At 32.0% G+C, this 16,300-nt stretch overlaps 1 protein-coding gene across 1 annotated transcript in view; it reads right to left on the bottom strand.

Moving 5' to 3' along the window:
* LOC141519164 (putative ATP-dependent RNA helicase DDX60) overlaps positions 1-16,300 on the bottom strand; it is an 85,821-nt gene that overhangs the window by 58,149 nt on the left and 11,372 nt on the right. The window contains 10 exon segments of the mRNA XM_074231562.1: positions 153-255; positions 915-1,070; positions 4,120-4,258; positions 7,131-7,289; positions 8,718-8,888; positions 9,519-9,638; positions 12,354-12,580; positions 12,583-12,694; positions 13,092-13,281; positions 14,152-14,221. Of these exon segments, the coding sequence (XP_074087663.1) occupies positions 153-255; positions 915-1,070; positions 4,120-4,258; positions 7,131-7,289; positions 8,718-8,888; positions 9,519-9,638; positions 12,354-12,580; positions 12,583-12,694; positions 13,092-13,281; positions 14,152-14,221 (1,447 nt within the window).

Genomic DNA, 16,300 nt, shown 5'->3' with positions numbered 1-16,300 from the left:
CAAATTTATTTAGTTAGCAATATAATATTTAATATATGCATAGCATATGTATATTTATTAATAACCAGTCAATACAAACATATGCATGAATATATATATATATATGTATAAAACATGCAAGAATCACAATAAATACCCCCAACTTGAGGTACCTGCTTAGAAAAGGTAGGTCTCCTAAAATGTCTCCAGCATAATCTTCCACAAATTGAGATTTCAATGGAACAAGGCCCAATTTAGGGATCTCATGTTTATATACTTGAAAAAAATTGGGAAACGAAGTTGATGTTATCAAAGACTACAATAACATAGAAAGAACAAAAAAAAAAAGAAACTTCTGTATGTAATTCCAAAGTTCAAGTTTAGCTCCATGGGAGAACTGATGAAACATAGTTACTTCCCTTCATTGTAGTCATGAGGGACTATGGTACAGAATGCTATACATCCTATTAGACATGGTTAGATAGTTTTAGATAGTTTTGTTGACCTGTTTTTCCCTCTCTTAAGAAAAAGTAAATCTTTGTTACAAGAGAAAACTTGTTGAGTAAAAAATAAAGAAGGTAGAGGTTCAGAAATGAATTGATATAAAACAAAAGGCATCAATAAAGATAAGATAAAATTTAAAAGATAAATATATATTTATAACTGTGTTTTGAGAAAACATATAGATAATCCAAGAACTTGAATAACAAAATAGATATAACTAGCTGAAAAGAGAAAGGTTTCTGGTGGGTCCAAAGGCAAACTGTTTGAAGTAATCATCTTTGCTCATTTAAAAAAAAAGGATGAGAAAAGGAAATCCAGATTTGGTGTTATTGCCTTAGAATAAATTTCCCAAGCCTAGATAAGAACTTTAATTGAGCCGATGGCAAATTCTTTCTGATTAAGTGAGATTTGACTTTTTATAAAGTTATCACCTCTAGATGATGTTTGTTTCTGTGTAAGAAAATGTTGAGAAGTTCTTCTCACAGGAATAGATCTTCCAAAATCATAGCCTTTTGACAGGTTTAATACTGTATTCCACATTTTCTCATATTCTTGTGTGATTTTATCACCCACTTCAAGATGTAATCCTGCAAAAGAAAGAAAAATAGTTCACATTTGAATAAAATAGTAATTTTAAATACTTTTGAGACCTAGAGATAATACCTATAACTTTATTCATAAATTGAAAATACATATATTTAGACACTGCCATCTAAATTTTCTTTTTAAATCTTCAACTTCTATATAAAAGTCAAAGATCTGGTTATTCATATATAGCATGACACCAGAATTCCTGTAATTTTTGTTTGTAGCTTTTTTATTTTACATTTGACACTTGAAAATTCTGATTCAAGAAAACAGAATATCTTTAAAATTTATTATAATAAATCCTAAGGCCATTTCTAAAAATGAATTCATATTCCAGTTATGGAAGTGAACTTTGAAAGATCTACTAGAAATTAATATACTAAAGCTCAGTAGATCGAAAAAAAGAGGGAAAGGTATATTCTCAATATAAGAATCTTTCATTAAAAAGTGACCCTACCTATAATTTTCGAAACTAATAAGTAAAAATTTCAACCACAAGCCATGATCATGAGTTTGCACAGCAAAGAACACAACCTCTTTTTAGATTTGGGACTCCACACGGTGCAGTAGAAGGAGAAACTGGCTCTGGAGTTGGAGGATCTAGATTCAAGTTTTACCTCCTATGCTTATTACCTATGTCCTTGATCAATCAGTTTAACCCCACTGGTTGTTAGTATCCTCAACTATAAAGTGAAATCACTGAACTAGGTTGTTTCTGATCTCCCTTCTTCCTCTGTATCAGAGGCAACTAGATAGCACAGATAGAGTACTAGACTTGGAGGCAGAAAGACCTGATTTCAAATCCGACCTTAGACACTAGCTGAATGACCCTATGCAAGTCATTTAAACTTTGCTTGCCTCAGTTTCCTCAACTATAAGATGTGAATCAAAATAGCACCTAACTCACAGAGTTTTATAAGGATCAAATAATATATTTGTAAAGTATTTAGCATAGTGCCTGGAACATACATAATAAGTGCTTAGTAAATGCCCAATCCCTTCCCTAGATAGACTTTCCTTGAAACTCTTTCCAATCAGAAATTGTATATAAGGGAGACTGATGAAAATGATTTGGTGAAAGCATGGTTTATGAACCTTTAGTAAGAGTGGTAGATATAACTGGATGCAATAATATGGATGTGATATGATATTATATATAGTATGTTGTAATGTGAATGTAATGTGATATGATACAATATGACAGTACTCAACATAAAATAATAAAAGTATAATTAGATAGTGACACTAGTGGATACAATAGCCATAGTGCTACATTGCTACACTTTAAGATACTAACTGGACAAGGTACTTTGTCAAATGCATGCTATATGGGGGATTTATGGAAAGGAATGCATTGAATGGATTGAATAAGATTTGAAGTCATGGAATAGTTTCCAGCTTTTTTGATTGAGAAAGTACTCACACTGATAAGATTTGTAAGAAGTAGTAAAGTACTGTCTCCAGGTCTGTAAGGAGAAAATGTTTGCCCTCTCTAGCCACAAATGTGAATATTTATAGCTTTTCATGAACCAGAACCCTGGTTCATTGAAAAGTGCTCCCAAGCTCTTATGATTTCCTGTAAATCATTCCTATTCCTAATGTTGACTTCAATGAATAATATAACAATTGGTACATAAAGGCACAACAAATGTGAGTTAAATGATAAATCTTGGAAAGGAAACATATATATATATATATATATATATATATTTATGTATATATATACATATATACATATATTTGTATGTATGTACAAATTATTAAAGATTGTTTCACTTGACCTTCTAAAATGAATGTTGCTGTGGTTGTTGATTATTGGTTATTGCTGTCATTTTTCAGTTGTCTTCAATTCTCCATGATCCCATTTGGGATTTTCTTGACAAAGATACTGGAGTGGCTATCCATTCCCTTCTCTGGCACATTTTATAAAGGAGGAACTGAGGCAAAAAGGGTTAAGTAATTTGTCCAGGGTCACACAGTTGGCAAGTACCTGAGACTAGATTAAAACTTACTAAGATAAGTCTTCCTGACTCCATGTTCAAAACACTCTATCCACTGTATCACCTAGGGGTCCTTCTAAGATGCAAGTTTTCCCTTTAATAATTAATAGATTATAAGATATTTTGCCCAACCCACTAATTTTACAGATTAAAAATAACTTAGAAAGGTTAAGTGATCAAACAGGCAGGTAGTAAGGACCCGAGGCTGAGCTGAAGATGCTCCTATGACTTTAAAACCAGTGCTCTTTCATTTTTCCACAATTCCTCCTCTCTGTGGGAATCCAATCTTTGTTCCTAGTATTGCTGTAATATGAGATGCCCCAAGCATCTTTTGTCAGATTTTAAATTGAAGAGCAAGTACTGATTTGCATTGTAGCAAAAGTTTCCTTACTAAAAATTATAGGTTCGGTAAAGAAGGGGGACAGAGGGGATGGCACTTAGAGTCTTTGTGAAAGTAATTTGGAAAGGAAATTAAATACCTGGTTTCTTAGGAAAACTGTTTTTATGGTGAAAGGAATCTTCTAATGATTACTTATACAATAACTACAATATGGTCTATTTTCATTGAAGAAATTAAAAGAGAGCAAACAGTATCCCAGTTGGACCAAGGACTTGCATGTGATTTCCATTATCTAGCCATTTTGACTCAATTGTAATTTAGAGTTGCCTGTAGCTCAGAGAGGTTAAGTAACATCCCCATGGTCACACAACTATTTAAATATCAGAGAGGAAATTTGAACCTAGATCTTGCCGACTCCAGGTTCAACTCTTCATCCACTTGCATTAGGTTGCATCTCTACTGGTCTATGTAATTTAGTAATTTCTTCAATTGATATTTTCTCACTACTTACAATAGATCTTTAATGTGATTTTGAACAAATCATTTAAACCTATTTTCAGTTTCCTCATGTGAGAAATTAAGGTAGTTTGATTAAGATAGCTTTTAAGTTATCATCCAAATCTAAATCCACCTCAATGATCCTACAATCTATGAAATATAAAAACTATAAAAATTGGATCTTAACTCTATAATAATGAGAAAAAATACCTGTGCGATTTTCAACTTCATAGTAGTATGCAATATTTTTCCACAAGAGATTATCTGTCAAGTCAGGCAGGAAGGTGAAATCTACTTTCCACTCATTTGTAGTTATTTCTTTTAAAATGAAAAATTCACATCTTTTCAACTAGAAAAAAAAATTTAATTGTGTTGGTGATACCAGAATGAAATGTGCAATAAAGCTACACAACTACTAGATTTTAGTTTACTATTTCCCAATGGGGACATTTGAGGTCAATAGAACAGTGATTCTCATATTCTGAGACCTAGACCCTGGAAGGACAATAGATCATATAATGATTACATAAATCTATATTTGAATTCATAGCAAGTAATTGTACTTTCTGTAGACTAGACATGTCTCATTTGGTGCTACTATTATTATAAATAAATTATATACATATATGCAAATATGTGTATTTGTGTATATGTAAGGATTTACAGATAAGTATGTGTATATTCATAAACATATTTATAAATATGGGACAGGCTGACAAAACAGTTATAAGATCAACTTCAGTGTCAGAGTGAAATGAATTCAAGCCCACCTCAGACTTTCATTTGGGAAAATTATTTAACCTTTCATTAACCCCAGATAGTTCTCTAAAACTATAATTGTTGCTTTGCTTTATTAGAGAGAGTTTCAACACCTGGAATTCTCTATGTTGATGATCTCACAAGTATGAGCTAAAAATAAAATTAAATCACTTTAAAACATCTTCATAACTTCTTTCTGCTTTGTGTTTCTCAAAGCAATATGAATGGTGTAAGTATGATCATGTGGGAATCTAAGGAATTCAGACTTAAAAAAAATCCTCACATTTGGAACAATTAAAGCCATCTTGGACTATCTTCTTTTGAGTCACTTTCTTGATGTTTTTTTCAGCTGCAAGACTGAAGTAGTCAGATCATCTGCCCGAACCAAAAGACTGTGTGGTATTTACTTAAATTATCATGTACCTAGTAGACTAATATAGAAAATAAACTTTCTTCCTACACAGGTCTATCTGCAGTCACAATGCAAACATCAGAATGCTATCTCATAAAGGTCAAAGACAGACTGCTCTTATCACAGATGTTCACTGAAAATGTTTTAAAGAGTATGAGTTAAGAGATCAGAATATGTGGGATCATTGATTTAGAGCTAGAAAGAAATTCAGATATCAACAGGTCCAAAAGCTTCATTTAACAACTGAGGAAATTGAGGTTCAGAGAGTCCAGATGACTTTCCCAGGGTCCCAAAAGCAGTAAGTTGCTGCACCCAGAATACTCTGACTCCAAGTTCAGTCTTTAATGATTCATATTTTTCCACTACTCTAGAATTATGATTGTTACTGATTCTCAGTAGTCCTAAGACCCTAGAGAAATGCACCACAGTGGGATTTTTTTTAAAAACATATACGAAGATAATAATAGTGGTGTTCACTGCTTTGCCCCTAGAAAGCTGCTTTCATAAATAACAAAACTTTAAGGGAAAGCAACACCTTGATTATAACAGTAAGGGGAAAAAATGATTTATAACTTTTAATTTTTCCTTCCTCAGTTCAAAAAAGTATCTACCAAAATACAAATATTTTTAAAACATGTATTAATAACAAATTATAATAACCAAAATGTAATAACTCAAATTCAGTAATTACTCAAAAACAATGCTTAAAAGTTTACAAAGGAGTTTCTTCAGGATGAGAATGATTTAAAATTAATATATAAATGTATATATATATATATATATGTGTGTGTGTGTGTGTGTGTGTATATATATATATATATATATATATATATATATATATATATATATAATAGATGCTTCCAAAGTAATTAAGCAAGCTTAAGAAGTTCTTAGGTATTTTAAATATTGCAATTAAGATCTTATTTAAAGTATAAATTTTATTTTGACTTGATAGGATAAAAGATTTGTTAAGAACAAAGCTAATTTCAGAGCAAAGATGAATGATCAAAAAACTTAATTTAAACAGTTCACAATAATACTTTAATATATTTATTACACAATATATTTATGTTCTGAATGTATATTTATACACACACATATTGTGTTTGCTACATAATATTTAAATTTAACATAAAGATAATATATAAGGTTTTTATTAATTCATAGTACTTCTAATATAGATATTATGCATAAATATGTTTTAAAATAATAATATAATATAGTTAATATAATGATATGTATTCTATATAAGGTAATGAGATAATATAATATATTAGTATAGGATTTCATATGTGTATACATAATATATAAATATAAAAGTAGAAGCAGCAATGCAAAGTAAAGAAGATCTAGAATTTATATAGTACTTTATGATTTGAAAATCAATGGGTTATTTTATTTGACACTATCAACCTGAAAATGTAAGTGCTAATGCTATTTCCATTTTACAGAGAAGGAGATTGAGGCACAATTAAGTAACTTGCCCAGCAAGAATCTGAAAGAAGATTCAAACTAAAAGTCTTCCTTATTCAAGGTTCAGAATTCTGTGCACTGAACCATCTAGCCTAGATATAGATAGATAGATAGTCTCTAAGGAAGAATGGCTTTGATTCTCATATGATGCATACTGACTCTAAAGAGCAGTCCTTCCAAATTTGGAGAAGTCCATTTCTAAACAATCAGTCTCTTTGATTCCAGGTCCATCACTCTCTTCACTGTGTAACTTAGTTGCCTATATTGTCCATTTCTAACAATGAAAGAAACTAAAAGAATTGTCCAGGATTAATGCTAGCATGAAGAGAAATCATTAAATTTACATTAAACATGAAAACATTATAAAACTACATTTAATGAAGATGAAGTCATTTCAAGGATTAACATAATTCAAATTACTGAGAAAACCAAAAATATGAACAACCAATTCTCAAAGAAAATTGAAAACTACCATTTGAAAAAAATCTCCCAAATTAAAAAATAAGTAAAATTAATGCAAATCAAGAATTGGCATAAATACCATTTGAATTATGAGCTGAAACCAAGTATTACTTACCAGTCTTAAAAATGGTGAAAGTTTCTTTTCCCAATGGCAATGGATGATCCTACTCTTAACTCGTTGAAAAAGAGGCAAAAGTTGGAGGAAAGCCACACTCAAACAGAGCATTCTGCAAAGGTCAGCAGCTTCCTGAAATGTTAAGGCTTCAGTATAGCCCTACAAAAGCACGAACACCAGGATCTATGCTGCATACAAGTTAAAACATCCCCACTATATATATTTTTTCCTCTTCTATTTTCCTACTTTCTTGCATGGAGGAGAGGAATCAAGGGAAAGTTTTCTTAGGATTAGGCAAACAAAGGTTTCTTACAATCAGTTGAAAGAGAAAAGTCAGTGAAGAAGAAAATGACATATGAGGGATTAGGGATACATGAGCGAACAATCATATAGTTTTATTGAGAAATATGTTATTATTTGTCTACATTTAGAAGGAAGGAAAAAAGTGATTGATGAGACAAAGAAATTTTATGGAAAAGAGGAAAAAGTTTTTAGGAAGTTCACATCAGAAGTCTTACTATAGAAGAAGAGTTACATTGTCACTTGAATTGTTGAAAAAAAAGATTGGTTGGGAACTCAGAGAGAGATTAAAAGCTGTAGAATAGTATAATTGTACAAAAGAAGGAGTTTTATACAAACTAAAGTGTCTAATTGAGACTTTACTCCATATATGGAGCTGTTATGGAGATTAATAAGATAGTAGACAGGAAGTATCTTTATAGACCTCAAAGTACCATATAGCTTCTATATAATTAACTATTAAGTGACAGACAATGGGATGCAAGTAAGATACGAACCCAAGGGACTTAAGAGGAACAAGAGCAGAAGGAATGACTTTAACCAAAGAAAAAGGAAAAGGGAAATTGTGTTGGTGGTTTGAAGGTGTTTGGACTAGTGAAGAAACTTGACATTGGACTTTGGGAAGAGAAACTTAGAAAAATTTGAAGGAGAAAAATCCCCAACTAGAAATCCTGGTCCACATTCTATTTCCTGGTCCTATGAAAGAAAGTTGGAGAAGAGTAGGGCTGAGAAGGATTAAAGTGAATGTAAAGCTTGTCACCCTGATCATAAAGGACAATAACTATTCTTAATCTCACAATGCAAGTAGGAAAGCATAGATGGGCTCAGGCAGCATCAATGTTGAGAGAATTTATGTTACTAGTGAAGTCACCACAAATCCCTATATAGTTTGCTACTACCCCAAAACAACCCATAACCCCTTATAACTTCTCCATTCATTTGCCTACCCTAGATAATTACCACCATCAAAGTTCAGATGGTAAAATGGGTTACAGAGCAACTCCATATAAATTCTCATAGCTTCTTATCACCTGGTGGAAGTTCTGGATATTATGTGGAGAGCTACTCTAAGATATTTCATAAATATGCAACATTATGAAATAAGGCATGAATTATTAAAAATATTTTAAATATTTTTAAAATATTATGTTTCATAAAGGTTTTAAAGAATCAATAGGTCTCAGACACTTAATAATTACCTAGCTGTGTGGCTTTGGGCAAGCCACTTAACCCCATTTGCCTTGCAAAAAAAAACCTAAAAAAAAAAAGAATCAATAGAAATCCTACCTGTGTGTTCTCTTGTTCTGTGCCTTCCCCCAGTTTCCCAGTTATTTCTCTACTATCTAGCATGTTTTTATAAGTTTTTAAAACCACAGAACAGGAAAGACAGCAGATAATTCTTCTGATACCAGCTCCTTCTGGCCACATATTCCTGAGAATAGACATTGTCTGATGGACCTAAAATTTTTTAAAAAGTAATAAGAACAACAAGGAAAAAAGGTTCAATTCCAAATTGAAAGTATATCAAAATCTGATTAAAAAAAACATTTGTACTTTATTTTATCCCAACATTCTTTGCTATTAGCAATAAAAACTAACCTGAAATAGAAGATGAAAGAATGGACCTCAGAGTTAGGAAAACCTGGATTTAAACTTCACCTCTGATGCATACATGTCATGTGATCTTGAGAAAATTATTTAAACTCTTAGTGCTCCCAAACAACTCTAAGCTTCTAAATCCTATAGCAGGAGCTTATTTGCTTTGGTAGAAGCATTTTAATCGACAGGATTTTCCTCCAATAATAAACCACATGTTCAGGCCCAATAATAATAATAATTATTATTATTATTGTTATTATTATTATACTCATTAGTTCTGTGATACTGGACAAGTCTCTTAAAAATATTTACTCAATTTCTCCATTTGTAAAACTTTGATTATAATAGCACCTATTTCACAAGGTTGTTGTGAGGTTCAAATGAAATATTTGTAAAGCCCTTAATATAATGCTTGGCACAAAGAAGGCTCTATTTAAATGCTAGCAATTATTATAAATACAAAGCTTCTAAAGAAATATACAGTATTACCTCTTTTTCCATGTTTCCCAAATTCAGCTTCACATATTTGTACAAAAGCAATTCTGTAGTTTGAGAAACTTCAAAACTCTTAATGATGGCCTTATAAGCCTGATATAATTCATTCTTATGGTAAAAAAAAAACAAGCAAAAAATAAATAAGTTCATGGTCTAGGTCAATTAAAGTTATACCATCTCTAACTAAATACTATTTCTTAAGTATGATGTAAGATTTTGCATTATATGACTTTAAGTTCAAATTTCCAATTCGTTGAAACAGACTAAAGATAGTTAATACCTTAATCTAAATTGCCTGACTTCATTTTATAAACAGACTTCCTTTTGCAAAGTATTTCAGGAGGATTAGGGTTGTTAGTCAGATTGCTCCAACACATCAGGGATCAGTTTGCCCAAGTGATTTCTCCCTTCACTGTTTCAGATTGCAATTTCTCTACAACTTAGAAGAATGCCTTCAAGAATTGTTGAGAGTAAAAAAAGTCATTATTCTGTGTTTATACCCCTGATGTTCCTCTAATAAAAATTATGTTAGTCCATTGAAAGAGGAATCAAAAGTCATCACTGGACTCTTAAATCTTACTAGCATAGGAGAATCCCTCTGTTGGCATAATCTTTGAGAACCCGAGGCCATTTCCACAACGTGATGATGCTTTAGAAAAGAGCTATAATGAGGAAGAAGGAAGAGAGCCAGATTACTGCAATAAAATAGTATGTTTTTGTGAACTGGTGAAAAGTAGTTTGCTTAATAGGACTTCTTCCCACAGGATGTTTTATGCTTTGGTATTCAACATCTTGCTTTCCCCTCCCTTTTCCAATCTTCTTACATCATAGACCCTCTCCCTACTTACTCTATAACTTAGTGATACTGGTCCACTATATTTTTCTCCCATAAGACACTTCAACTGACCATTTAGACTGACTGCCCCCATGCATGGAATGCTCTAGTTTGTCGCCCTGGACTCTTGGTTTCTCTGACTTTCTTCAAGTCCCAGATAAAATCCCATCTTCATAAGAAGCCTTTCCTGACTTCCCTCCCCCCCACCTTAATTCCAGTGTCTAGTTCCTCTTGACTATTTCCATTTCATCCTTTATAAAGTTTTTCTTACATAGATATTTACATGTTGTCCCCATTATTAGACTGAATGCCCTGAAAACAAAAACACTCTTTTTTAAAACCATTCTTTGTATCCCCCAGAACAACTCAGCACAGTATCCAGCAGATAATAGGAACTAAATAAAATTTGTTAACCCAGAGAATGGGCATTGCTCCTCTCCCCACCAACTTGCTTACTGTGGCCTGGTTAAAGTGTGCTACATCCCTGTCCCACATTCCTGATTCCTTAGCAGGGAATTGGTAATTAATAATAGATAATGCAGATAATACCAGTTTTTCAGTGGTCCAGATTTCCATACCTCTTCCCATTGATGATGATGAGCCATATTTTAATAGTGTCCCATCAGATTTTTTGCCTAAAAGCATTATTTGAGTCCTGAATAGCTGAGGGGGGTGACAGGGAGTGTGGGTGGGGTGAGAAAGGTTTAGTTTGGAATATATATATATATATATATATATATATATATATATATATAGAGAGAGAGAGAGAGAGAGAGAGAGAGAGAGAGAGTTTGATATTGAACCATCAGTCTGCTCATGGAGCTAGAAGCTCTAAATGCTGCAGATCTGACATCTTCATTGTTGACATTTAGATCCTTTATCAGGAAAAATTTTAATAATTTTAGCTTCTAATTAAAATTAATGTCAATCTTTCAGATTTCAGTTTCATAATGAGAAATAATGGTGATGTCAAAGAGAAATAGAATGGGGCAACGTAGTCATGCCCAGAGGAAATGCAAGTATATGGAAATACTAGCAAAGGAAACCATTATATATGTCTTCTTCCAAAAGAAGCTGTCTGGCTAAAGTGGATAAACTTAGAGGTACAAAAGTGAGGGTCATAATACCTATCAGGCAGTCATTTGAAAATGAGAAGAGAAAAAGGAAAATCTATTTTCCTATCCACAGAGTTTTGGTATTCCACAAAATATTAATATAGAAAAAGGAATTCTAACTTTAAAAAAAACCAAAAAGAGAAAACTCTGCAGTAAGATGACAATGGCAAATGGGTTTCTCTGAAGTCTATGGCTCAGTTTTCTCATCTGTAAAATAGGGATAATGATACCAGTACTAGCTACCTTAAAGAATTGCTGAAAGATAGCATAGAGTGAATTTAAATAGCAAGTGTTTTTTTAAAAACTACAAATGACTACATAACTATATAATGCTTACTTTTATTACAGTCCACGATGTGTTTGAAATACACATGCATAAAGAGACATACACACATATATGTATATGCATGTGAGTATTTACCTAATTAGTCAAAATTCAGTGATCTTTTGGTTTTTGCTAAACTACTGTTTTCTTCTTTCTTTCCTTTATTTATTACAAAGAATGGCTCTCTAGGAAGGGAAAGATGGGGAATATATTTGAAAATGAAAGTGATGCCAAAACAAAAGATAATAATAACATTCAAAGTTTTTTTTCTAAATCACCTAATGAAGATTATTAATAATGTTACTAAACTCACTAATATGATTTTTTAAGTCTTCATCAATCTCTAAGGATTTTAAAAACATAACAAACAAATGAGTTTCTGAGTCTTTTTTCTATAATATTCAGCATTTTTCATTTCAATTCATTTCAGCAAATATTTAAAATCTACTCTAAAATTGAAAATGTAAGCCATTTAGAGCAGCATTCCCTTTTACACATGTTGAATTTAATTAAAGCTATTGGTTTTCTTTAAGTGACTCACATAATAAACTTACCTTTTCAAAAAATTCCCTGTGAGTATATAGACTCTGGGTTTGGTAGCCAAAAATTCTGAAGACATTTGTTTCCTGTCCTGAAGCAAGAACCACATTGATTTTCTCCTGAAGAGCATGAATTATAAATATGTTTAAAAAGTCAGTTTGTCGAGCTGTTATTCCTTCATCTGAGACAATTAGGAAGTATGGGTAACTTTCTTTAAGAAAAATTTCCCAATCTGGAGAAGACAACTGGAAAATTCAGTATGAATGGGAACTTGCGTGTTGTGCTCTAGATGCTGTATCAATGCAGTGCAGAGACTGAGTAGTTCAGGATAATTAAAATACATATTTTCTCCATCCTATACAAAAATTTGAAGAGTTAGTATAGCACAGGAGAGATGGGACCAGTACGCTTTTGATTAGAGACTGAGGCTTCTATTTGAAAAACTAAAGTTAATACATGATGAAATCAAGACTGGTTGTGCATTTTTACAAATCATCTAGAAATATTACTTCCTTCTAGAATTATAAACTGTCTCCCATACCTGGAAGATATTCCTCCTCAACTCTTCCTATTGACCTCCCTATCTTCCTTTCAAGTCCCCATTAAAAGCCTTTCTTTGACTAGAGGCTTTCTTTCCCCAACTCTGCTTCAGGGCCTTTCCTCCATCAGTACTTCATATTTATTCTAATTTATTGCTTGTTTTGTATATCTTGTGCTTATCATCAATCCACAAACTGAAAAAAAATTGTTACCTTGAAAAAAACAATTTCATATCTGGCTTCCTTTTGATTGAAGTTGTGCAGAAACTGTTCCACTAGATAGAAGAAGTGAAGATTTTGTCCTTTCCTTAATGTCTTATTCCACATGCAAGTGATAAATAATGAATCTCCATCAATCAAAAAAAATTCATATTCAACAAAATCCTTAAGTAAGCTGACATACCTGAACAAATACATAAATTATATAAATGCATCTGACAAAAAGTTAAAATGAAAATGATAGCAAAAGTCAAAAGATTTCTTCATTTCTTTCCCAATTTGTATCAAATAATGTGTCATAGAACCACATTAATAGTTAAATAGTTATCTTAATTGTATGCCTGTTGTCTCCTTATTAGATTGGGAATCCCATGAAAACAGCAACTATTTCTTGCCTTTTCCTTTGTATCTCCAGCATTTAACACAATGTCTGACTTACAAAAGATACCTCATACTGAAGTATTTACAAGCACTTAAATTATTGAACTTAACTATGAAATAAGTTACTTCTAGAATCCAAATATAATTGCATAAAATAAGCATATCTATTTATTCATAACAATAATCAAAGATAAAGGTTATATTTAACAATTATAAGAGTATACATGAGCCCATTCATTATTCTGTTAATTATTCCAAATGAAGCCTTCCCTCAAACTTAAATAAAAATATTTACAAGGCATAAATTAGGTTGTAAAATATTTGCTTTCTTTGGACAAGATTTATAAAGTTAGAATGATTTGGAACACTAATGGATTATTATGAGATGAAATGAATTTTTATTCTGAGGTAGGTCTTACACTGCTTTAAAGATGATTGAAAAATAACCCTGTATTATTGCTACTTTTCAAACATTTCCATGATTTCTTCTGCATTTCTAAGATAATGTCAAATTCTGTTTCGTGTCAGAGATACAAAAATGTTCACCTTCTCTCCAAATAGTTGTACCTGAAGAATTCTTGTCAGGCAGGGCATCATAACTTCTAAAACAAATGTAGAAAGGTTTTCTGGAAGGGATTCATGTATTTATTTTAATGAATTCTACCATACTTACTGAGATTTTGTGAGATTATTCCAAATAAAGATAGACAGCTTCCTCAGAAATTCCTTATATTCTGTTAATCCTAAAAAAAGGGACATTATATATATATATATATATATATATATATATATATATTCAATTTTAAAACAGCAACATAAAGCTAATGACTATCTTCAAATGTTAAATAAAAGTAATATATAGTTTTTGTATATTGCTTTAAGTTTTATTTATTTGACCTTCACAGCAACCCTCTATGCTAAGTACTATTAATACCCTTATTTTACAGATGAGCATACTGAGATATTGAGAAGTTAAATTATATACTTGGGGTCACACAACTACAAAGTGGTTAATGCAGCATTTGAACTCAGATCTTCTATCCTTCTAGCCTAGAGAGCTACCCATTTTCTACTTGGTTTCCCCTATGCTATTGCAGAGCCTCCCTGTACAAAATGATAAAGTCAACAAGCATTTCTTAAGAACATATTGTACACCAGTCACCATACTATGCACTCTGTAATAGTCTATTCTATGCTAGGGTCCTTTATGTATCTGCTCCTTAGAAAAAGAAAAAAAGTAAATACATTGTATGGGAAATCTTGCAACTAAGAATTTTTTTATGTGGTTTACTCTTTTTTAGAAAAAGTTATAATTGAGATAAGCAAAGATCAAATCTTGTCCCACACAATTATAATGATTTCATGAAATTTTTCAGTATCCAGAAAATATGGAATGATCTCTCTCTCTCTCTCTCTCTCTCTCTCTCTCTCTCTCTCTCTCTCTCAATATATATATGTGTGTGTGTGTACATGTATATACACATATGTTTTCACATGTGCATGTGTGTACATGGAGTATTTGCAAAGATGTGTTTGTTATATGTTTTGGTACACATGTAATATTGTATGTATGTATATGTGTATGAAGTGTATATACTCATACAAACATATAAAGAAAAATAGTATCCCAGAAACTTGAAAATGTGCCACATTTACCAGTCAGAGGGTTGATAAAAGTACTTCTCTTTTAAACATTCTTAATTCTTAAGTAATTCATAGCTGATAAAAACATGTCCATAACTTCATAAATGAAATACTTCAATATTTCTGGGGACTGGGGTTCTCTCAGCATTGGAGGTGGAGAGTGATTCCTCTTTCCAATAATGATAATCACAAGACCTATGTTACTTAAAATAAGGATAAAATGTCTTATTTTTTAACATTATCTGAATCTAGCCTTTTGAGGCTAAATATTGTTTAACTCAGGATACATAGGTCATTCTGACCCCAGAAAACCTACAGGAGAGTCAGAGATTGCTACAAGGAATTGTTTGGACAATCCCACTCTATCCCATCCCAGGTCTTGTGATGGAATATCATCCAGTGCATGTGTTTGGATCTTACCCAGTCTTTATAGAATGTTTAAAACTTGTTTGCTGTTATGTATCTCAAACAATTCACATGCTTTCCCTGGAAATTGAAGGTCTTATTTGAACTCCATATAATACAAAATACACAAAGGCTGAGAGAGAGTTAGTCATGTTATTTTTTTTTCCTTTCCCACTCCCCCTCTTCCAAGTGACTTATGAAAATCATTTCTATAATTTTTTTTACGTTTGGATTTTGTTCTCAACCAACAGTAGATAGTCTATGTGAGTTTTTTTGCATAAATATGAATATTTGCAAGCATATGTGCCAAAGAAATCATAAATACTCCTTGATTGATAGTCTATATGAGTTTCTATGCTCAAAAATGTGATCTAAAATTAACATAGAAATCATTTTAAAATCCTATGATCTGTTTTTTTTTAATTCAGCTAAAGCACCTCTACTTACACAAGACTTTTCTTTATCCCTGACCTCCCTCCAGAAATTACAATTAATTAAACTCATTTAAAACAGGGGGGAGGGCAGCTAGGTGGCGCAGTGTATAGAGCACTGGCCTTGGAGTCAGTACTACCTGAGTTCAAATCCGGCCTCAGACACTTAATAATTACCTAGCTGTGTGGCCTTGAGCAAGACACTTAACCCCATTGCCTTGCAAAATCTAAAAAAAAAAAAAAAAAAAAAAAAAACTGGGGGAGGGGGGAATGTGAGAACAAAGGAATACAGTCTGAAGAATGTAAAAAGAGATGATAGACTGATGAGAATGATCAGAGTTA

Source organism: Macrotis lagotis, chromosome 3 (genome assembly GCF_037893015.1).
Source record: "Macrotis lagotis isolate mMagLag1 chromosome 3, bilby.v1.9.chrom.fasta, whole genome shotgun sequence".
NCBI lineage: Eukaryota > Metazoa > Chordata > Mammalia > Peramelemorphia > Peramelidae > Macrotis > Macrotis lagotis.
This window is presented reverse-complemented; position numbering and strand designations above follow the sequence as displayed.